Genomic DNA, 8,839 nt, shown 5'->3' on the forward strand with positions numbered 1-8,839 from the left:
GAGCTAGAGACATAATCAAACTAAAAGACAGCCTCAACATGCATGTAAATCTCACATTAACAGTCACTTAATTTCTGTATATCAAAGACTCAAATTCCGCATGAAGCAAACAAACCGTAATTTTGAAGTGTGCCGTTAAAGGTGCAATGGGGAGGTTTTGACAACTAGTAGCACTATGGAGCAATTTTTTTGTGCAATCCCATTTCTTTTTGTATTATGCACGCATGAGAATGTGGACAACGCAATGTGCAAAGAAGTGTAGTAATGCGCCTACGTATGGGCAGTAAAGAGCAAGACTGCAAGCCAACATTTGTGTGAACATTGAACAAATACAAATATTCCGAAAATCCACTTTCTAATTGTTTAATGAAGGGAAATGCATCCAACTGGATTGTTAGAGTTCAAGGATTAACACAATGCATTTGTAAACATCATTTTTGCTTGTTTACAAGAAAACTCTACAGGGTATCTTTTTATCTTTTTAATATTATTTCTGAACACACCCACAAAAGTATATTTTGCCCTCAACTTGTTAGGTACAATCCCTTAGGTGAGAAACTTAAAAAATGCAAGTAATGAAAGTGATTTTGAGATAATTCTGTGTTTGTCAACATGCAATTTAGAAACAAGTTGTATAATAAATACATCTTGTACAGTGGCGCCTTATTAAGTGTTAAACAGTTGGAACCCCAACTAGTCTAGTGCATGTCACTGGAATTGTTTTCTCATCTGAGGCCTTTGCATTGTGCCAGACTGTGGGCACGATAGTGGAGACACTCTGCACTTTGTGGTGTCAATGGTCTACTGCTGGGAGGCTACATAATAAGTCCCACTGGGCATTCTCCTCTTTACATCTCAAAACTGGCTGTGGGGCCTGATGATGCTTTTTTCATGTGCTTGTTCATTTGTGAACAGGAAACGTGTGGAAAAATATGAGCAATATGGTAATGTGTTCACTTAACCTTTGAACAGCTAAGAGGAGCCTCTAGTTGGTGCATAACATTGTGTCTAATTCATCTGTTCATGGTAAGTTTACAAGAGAAAAAGTACAACGGAAGAAAATAAAATGTGCAAGTTATTTCTCTTACCTACGCATCTACACATCAATGTTTTTCTTATCTTTCTATGATTGAAGTTAGCGAAGTGTGTTTTTTCTTATTTCTTTATTCATAATGTGAAACGCACTGTCTCTCTGCAGAATCAAGCTATATGTACCCATGTCACGTTGCATTTCAGCAGCTACATGTTTATCACAGCAATCCAGGTTAATTCTAGTGGACTCAGGGGTGTGTGGCAGTCAGTCCATTAGGTCTTCCAGGACACTGGTCGAACTCGACACCCTATTCCGCCTGTCCAATCCCCTAAATCCTTTGGAGTGCTTTGTGCTATTGGCCGTGCCAGTTGGGAGTGAAAATACTGTGGCTAATGCTGTAGTAGTGTAGCACCTAATATCCCTGGGTGAGGCAGGCATGGGTAATATCTAACGATGAATTTTAGAGTTGGGAATTGAGGCCAAGGTCAGTAGATCAAATGGGATTTGTGGTTAGTAAAATGTCAGTCTGATCCAGGCATCGAGCCCAGCATGAGATAATACAAGTGGGATATAAGCATGCTCGCTCTTTCTGTCATGCAACACAAACATACCATCAGCATCCAAGCCCGTCGGCCTGATATGGGCCCTTCATTGAAAACATTAAGATTGCAAGTTTCTCCCTGACCCCAAAAGAAACACCTCATGAACTAAAATACATTAATCTCTATCTGTCTCTTGGGATAGTCTACCCATTCTTTTGGATGATTACACAAGCATAGAACTCTAGATAAGGTGCTACTTTTGATTTTTTAACATTAAAATGATAAAATTTAACAAGCTTAACATTGCAAAAACTGGCTATTGAGAGCTGATATTAACAGCCTAAACTGCATGCATGCATTCGTGGTTTCTTCCTTATTCTTGTTCCTATTCTACTCATGCTCTTACCTCATACTCCACATACTCCTCTTCCTCAACCTCATAGGAAACAGTTTGGATCTTGATTTGTTCACCATCTTCCAGCAGCTTCGCCTGGGGATCCTCTGTACCAGGCGTGTCCGCCCCTGCTGTAGCAGGGGTCGCCTCCTTCGCCTTCTTCTCTGTGAAGGTGGTCTCACAGCACTCGCTTTTGTATTCCTTAGCCTTGATGCTGCTGCTGTCCTCCTTGTACAGGATGAAGTTGGGCCTGTAGAAGGCCTCTACTGCCAGATGCAGTGAGGTGGCATCCAAAAGCTGCTGAGATTTCATCTTCCCATTGGTATTGTAACTACCTCCGCTCACTACGTTCCCATTGTTCACCTTTCCTCCTCCTCCCTCACCTCCACCTCCACCTCCAGCAAAGTAATTTATAATGTTTTCCTGGTACTGGTTATTAGGGAAATCACCCCCATAACCGTTGACCATGTGCTTACTGTTTTTGTCCAACAATGGGTTCTGGAGCTCACTGAGATTCTCCATAGCGACAGGGATCAAAAGGTGAGTGGGTGGAGCTTCTCAGTGACGTTAGCTCTTGCAAGGAGATGGGAAAGTGACGGGTGAAATAAGGCAGGATGTGCTCCTCAATAGCAAGCGTTGATGTCAGTAAGGGTGTTAATTTCATTCAGCATTTGGCACTCTGAGATCTAGAGAGGAAACACACAGCAACACAGAAAGGGAGATGTTTAAGATTCAATATAAAATCTGGAAGGAAAATTTTATTTGACATCTACCAGCAGGTAACAGTTTACCAAACATTTGCTCACATCAGATCAAAGTTTCGCTGTCGTTCCCTCAGCAGCAACAACTTTTATAGCATCCCGCTGTCAAGAGCTGCACCCTGCAGATGATTCAATTAAGTTTAATTTGCTTCCTCACTCTTGACACATAAAATAACAGAACCACACACACACACCAAAGTAGTGACAGCAATACATCAACGCATTGCCTTCTACTATAATATCATTTTATTTTTACTGCTCCATTGTTTTGTTCTTCTTGGAAGTCATCAAGGTGTCATCAGCCTTACTTCCTGATATGGATTAGTTGAGCCGTTGTGCACCTATAAAGCTCATAGGGCTGTAATCTTCCACCTCTGTATATTTATGGCTGGCATTTATGCAATTAGTTTGACATTGGTTGTAAATTGTCTTTACTATGTGAATATATGATAAAAGTTAAGAAACCGGTTAAAAATGAGCTAAAAAACACACTTGGCAGAGCTTAAAAAATATTCTTTCCTGCTAACCTGTAACTGCATTGTAAATATTAATGATGATGAGTTATTTAAGATGGCCAAGTCTGCCACATAGCTATGGATGGCCAGAAAACTGAAAATCCTTTACAGAAAAGAAAATTAATACTTTAGACCTAAACTTTATATCCTGAATTTTAGTGTCTGAATTTGATCTAAATAGAGCTTACTGATTTGAGAAATAAAGTTTTTTAATATTGGGGGCATCATAATTTTTATCTGAATTTGTGTGTGTGTGTGTGTGGGGCGGCGGGGGGGGGGGGGGGGGGTCTTAAATGTTAATTTCACCATAAATGTAAACCAGAACCATATAAATAGATGATTTTAGCCTTTAGAACTTGCCTAAGTAAGACTTACTTAGGCAAGACTTAGATCAGTCTTTATAATACTGATGGCAACCATGCAGAGGAATGCTAACATTTGCTGCCACAGAGAACAACCTGGTGAAAGGCCTACATCAGCTGTAAACTTATGTTTATCTACTCTACATTTAACTATCAAAAGTATCAAAACCAAATTAAAAACTTCTTTGCCTTCCAGCTTTGCATGCTGCAAAAAACAACCCAGACTTCTCTGCTTCTCAGTTGTCACCCTTAACCTTTGTCTGATTAATCTGCGTTTAAAATACAAATGCCAAAAGCAGATTATTTCTTGGGGTCCTGACCTCAATCGTGTATGGCTGGTTTACTGCACTATTTCAAAAATGCTTTAAGGTATTTCCAATTGAAGGCAACAATATTATACATAATACAAAATAGCACTGAGGCAATAGGATACGGATAGCTTGTTGGCACACAGGTTAATAACGTGTACATTAATCATCTCATAGAGTTATTCATGGTCAGAAACCTCTGCTGATTCATATTCACCAAACACAATTTGTGTCTTTATATAATTTCTTACATTCATATTAAAAGAACAGACACCTAGTATACATGGCCTTTCACAAGAAGTTCAGGAGAACTAATGAAAATATAAAGGTCTCTCCTCATTTCCAACATTACAACTTCTTAAGCTCCATATTACAGAACGTTAGAACTGTATAGTCTCCCACTGGACAGGACAGAGTACCACTACAGACTAACCAACAACCTGCAGTGTGTTGTCATCTTCATCCTCTGCTCTATCTGTCCTTTATTTACAGTGTAATAACCACTTGAATCTCATATTCCCTTACTCTTTTTATGCTGCTAAATCTCTCTTTCTCCTACTCATTTCCCCCAATGTAGGTTTTTTTGTTTGCTATACTTTTCATGTTTTCTGCCCCATAAATAAAATACAAGCCCCACACTCCCAGGCTTCCTGAAGCTCAGTAAGCACCGGACAGCCAACAACGTTTTCATGGTTCCTCCCCGTTGGACCTCCTGCGTCTGAATGTGCTGACATAGCTGTTCCACACCAGTGCGCCCTTTGGTCCACGTATAGCTCCAGGGGATCGCACACTCATGCAGTTCTCGGTTCAGCTGACTGAAAGTGTGAGTACTTACAAATTCTCATGAAAAACTAAAGATGAGCAGGTGCTGAGGTTGCTGTCTACTTAGGATGCTATTGCTGCATAATACACTGCTGCTTTTCCGGGGCAGGATGGTTCTGGCATCTGCCTCGCTAAAGTGTCCTTAAAATACTGCACCCCCCTGCCAACTCCAGGGGTGATGGTTTGTTGCAGAAAATTAGTTGCGACCTCCTGGGTGAGGTTGATGAATAATAAAAACGGACTTTGTGGACATGAACTGCATCTATTTACTGGTTCCAACTGGGCGTTAAAAGACAACTTTTACATAACACACCCTTGTGTCCCCAAGTTTTTAAAATGTCAGAAAGCATTTTTTTCAAATCCAACGATAGCCAACTTAAGTTAAAGGGTCTCCAAATAGCATTTTAACATCAATAAATCACTACTGCATTAATACTGAAGCACGGCTGTGATTAACATAATCACATGAGACAGTTTGCAAGAGGACAAGCTACTTCTACTTCTGCACTACAGTTTTAGACTCGATGGCGGAATCTTGCAGCTCAGAGAGACATTGCCGCAAAAACACAAAACATAATGTTGCTCTTCCAAGAGTTTTTTCACAGCGGCAGATGGTGGAGCCTCAGACAAATATGTCCATTTGGTTTTCCCTTCAGTGTGGTTTTCCAAACAGACCAGTACAAACAGATCAGTGCCAATGAACTTACTCTGGCTGACATGGTTTTAAGGAAGCAGATACAGTGGCTGTCATGCATGTAGCCATAATAAGTATTCTTCCAAGTGCTTCCCAGTTTCTGCCACTGTTAACACTCCCACTCTGCACAAATGCTACAAGCTGACAGCGGATTACTTTTCATGTCATTACTAAGGGATGCTCAGAGAGAAGTTTTTTCTTTGTTGGTGTTGTCATGCTTCCAAATACGTTGCTGCTGTGTTGTTGGTGCAGAGAGGGTCTTTTTTCAGTTAATGTGAATTTAAGTGCGAATAAGCCATTTCAGTGCAAGCTGAGCAATGTAGGACACCTCAGAATCAGTGAAGATGAATGTAGAAATAACCACGGCCCTGTGTCTATGCGTGTGCTCGTGTGTTTGTGGGCGTTTTTTGTTTTGTGTATGTACTGCTGTGAGTAAACATACGTGTGTGTGTGTGTGTGAGTGTGAGTGGGTGGATGTGTTGTGGAGAGAAAGAAAGAGCAATGAAGAGACAGAGAGAGAGAAGAGGGGAAGAAAGAGAGAGATCATACTCATATGCAATTCTCTGGTTGAGTGCATTTGGGCATGTTGGTAGACAGCAGTGGCTGGGAGGTATGAAGAGCTGGGAGGTACAGCTGAAAGCGAATGAGGCAGAGCAAACGCTGTTGCAAGAAAAACAGTTCAGCGTGACAGAGATGGCACAAGCACAGGCCGGTGTGCTGCAGTGCTGCCGTGTAGGAGAGCCCAGAGGTGTCTGACAAGGGGCTAATAGATTAGTGAACAACCTGTAAGCATCCAGGTGCGCAGGGGTAAGAGTGAGACCGTGGCATTGCTAACATGCCAGCCACAGTGATAAGTCTGTGCGCTTCAACCCCATTAGACTCCAGTCAGCACACTCTATTTCCCTGTGTCAGCCCGTTGCCAATCAACCTCAGACCTCTGACCCTGAAGCCGAGAGCAGGGTATTATCAGCCAGGCCTCGAGGCCAGTGTGGCGAGATGCAGCTGAATACCAATCTGTCTTATCTGTCGGCCATGTTTACCCACCCATTTCATCCAGCCTCTGTCTCTCGCAGCCTTTCCTGGATACCGCAGGTGGAGATCACTGCTCACTGCGCTCGACAACAACAACTTCATCTTTCTGTAATTTAATTTTGAAAGCAGTGTCTGGCGTATAATATGCATAATACGGCAACACCAGGTAGTTATTGATGATCACAGATCAGAATAATGCAGGAAAGCTCACTGCAGAAAATGCAAACTAGTCACCAAACCACATTTGTCAGTGAACCTTATCCCCTGGCCTCAGTACATGAAAGTCCACTGACAGATTAAGCAACAGAAAAGGATGAAGTGAGTAATGGGCTTAAAACCATGTTGACTGATCCTTTTATGAACTATTATCATCAAAGGAGACTGTGTAGAATGTCATAATCCACTTGAAATTAATCTGAATCCTACTCTCGTGTCAGCAGGCACTGCTGATAGTCTGTCCCCTCTGTCTACATGTCTATCTGTGGGGCTGATAAAACATTAAATCCTTAGCAAGGAACCTTCCACAGAGGAGTCAGTACTCCTCTGGATCTCCTCTTCTGTACACTCTTATCTCAGTGTCTGCCACACCTCTGTCAGATAATTTAAAGTGTTCCCTGATTAAATTCTCCATAGAAAATCTCCCACATGTGATTGAATAATTCAGTGGGATGTTGCTGTCAATAGCAGCCATGTACTGTACAGTGTTGCTAGAATGGTTTGTTGAGGCAGGCTCTGGCTAAGTTGTCTTCATTGCCAAACGATCGTGGTCTCCAGGAGCTGGAGGAGACCAGCATTTAGATCGTGTTTCCTCTCTAGCATAGATAGATAGAGTTCCACAGTAACAAACAAAAACACTTAAAATCAGACAACATGGTGAAATAAATATGGAGTGCTGCAATAGATATGAGAAACATCAGATTTCCCAACAATACAGCTGAAGCTGGGAGTTGAAAACCAGCCACTTTATGGCAAAGGTTTTTCAATCTATTAGGACTGCATTTCAAGCAGGGATCAGACCTGACATCACTTCTGCCGTCCCAATTGTTGCTGGCACCAGGGGTAGAATAGAGGAAAAAGGTGGGGATTGATAGCTCTGTGTTTGTGTTTGTGTGTGTGTGTGTGTGTGTGTGTGTGTGAACGTGTTAGAGAGCATAAGCTTCTTGCTGCTTGACACTGAAACACTCCTCTTCACAGTCTTTGTTGTTTTGTTCTTGGCTTTCTTTATTTACAGGGTGAAAAATCTTGTTGATCGCAACTCTCTGACCAATCTCCATACAGAAAAAAAGGCACTATTAAAGCGCAGAGCCGACGCAGACAGAGTGGCTTGATGACTTCGTGCCAAAAACATCCATCAGTCATATAACACACACGGAGACAAGGGGATGGGATTTCTGCTCCAGCAGTCGCAGGTAGAAACTGTGTGCGGAGTTCTCTATCAACAACGTCCTCCGTCACAACAGACACATTGCGACACTTCACCACTTATTTCCATTTAACACTGATATATGAACATGTGCGTAAAGACAATCAACCACACAGCAATACACAGTTATGATCACATATTCTTTTACAGCTTTAAAACCGAGCATAACTGTGAACAAAACAAAACAAAAACAAAGAGAGATGCTGTTTTGTCTTTAAGGGATAAATTAATACCCTACCTTTGAGTTCTGGACAATCCAAATAGTGTTTGGAAGACGCAAACACTCGCTTGTTTCCGCCTGTACATAATGGCTGGAACGCAGAAGGTGTCGCCCAGAGAAAAAGACATTTCTCAGACTTTCTCATTTGAATTGCCAATCATTTCGGGCGAACAGGTCTCCGCTCGGCGAAACGCTGCCGTCACACTCTCGTGATCTCTCTCTATAAATACGAAGGTCTCCCTTCCCAATAGAGCGTTTACCTTGAGGGTCGACAGAAATGTTGTCGTCTTCGGAAAGTTAAAACACCCTCAGTGAGAGTGCTGGAGAGAGAGAGAGAGAAAAAGAGAGAGATGCGTCCTGGTGCGGGGAGGTTAGAGAGACGGGCGCGGACGGGGAGAGGAGGAGAGCAGTCGGGGATGAAGCGCTTCGCAATGCGCGCAAAAAGGGAGAAAGCAGCGTCCACCCTCCCTGGCACGGTATGCGTTTACTCTCACTGACTACTTCCACTTATGAACGAGGTTAATCTTCCCTTAGAGAGGATGATTCCCCCCTGCAAATCATCATCAGCCTGACAGTACCCAAAGCCCCATCTTGGAGAACTGGACACCACATCATTTAACACCTCCTTATTTAAATATTTAGGCCTACTGGAACCCTGACAAACCTGTACGCTATGAAAAATGTTATACAAGTTATAGTAAAGTAGCCAGTAAACAAATACCACATAGTAAAG

At 42.1% G+C, this 8,839-nt stretch overlaps 1 protein-coding gene across 1 annotated transcript in view; it reads right to left on the reverse strand.

The window, feature by feature from the left end:
- The window catches only part of syndig1l (synapse differentiation inducing 1-like), a 36,891-nt gene extending 28,477 nt beyond the window's left edge, over nt 1–8,414 (reverse strand). Inside the window, exons 1-2 of the mRNA XM_035678273.1 lie at nt 8,125–8,414; nt 1,982–2,655 (exon numbers count right to left, since the gene is read on the reverse strand). Coding sequence (XP_035534166.1) covers nt 1,982–2,491 — 510 coding nt within the window. The 5' untranslated portion in view covers nt 2,492–2,655; nt 8,125–8,414. The remainder of the gene's footprint in view (nt 1–1,981; nt 2,656–8,124) is intronic.
- Between the last annotated feature and the right edge of the window lie 425 nt (nt 8,415–8,839).

Source organism: Morone saxatilis, unplaced genomic scaffold, assembly GCF_004916995.1.
Source record: "Morone saxatilis isolate NCDOM2014 unplaced genomic scaffold, NCSU_SB_2.0 Contig7, whole genome shotgun sequence".
Taxonomy (NCBI): Eukaryota; Metazoa; Chordata; class Actinopteri; family Moronidae; genus Morone; species Morone saxatilis.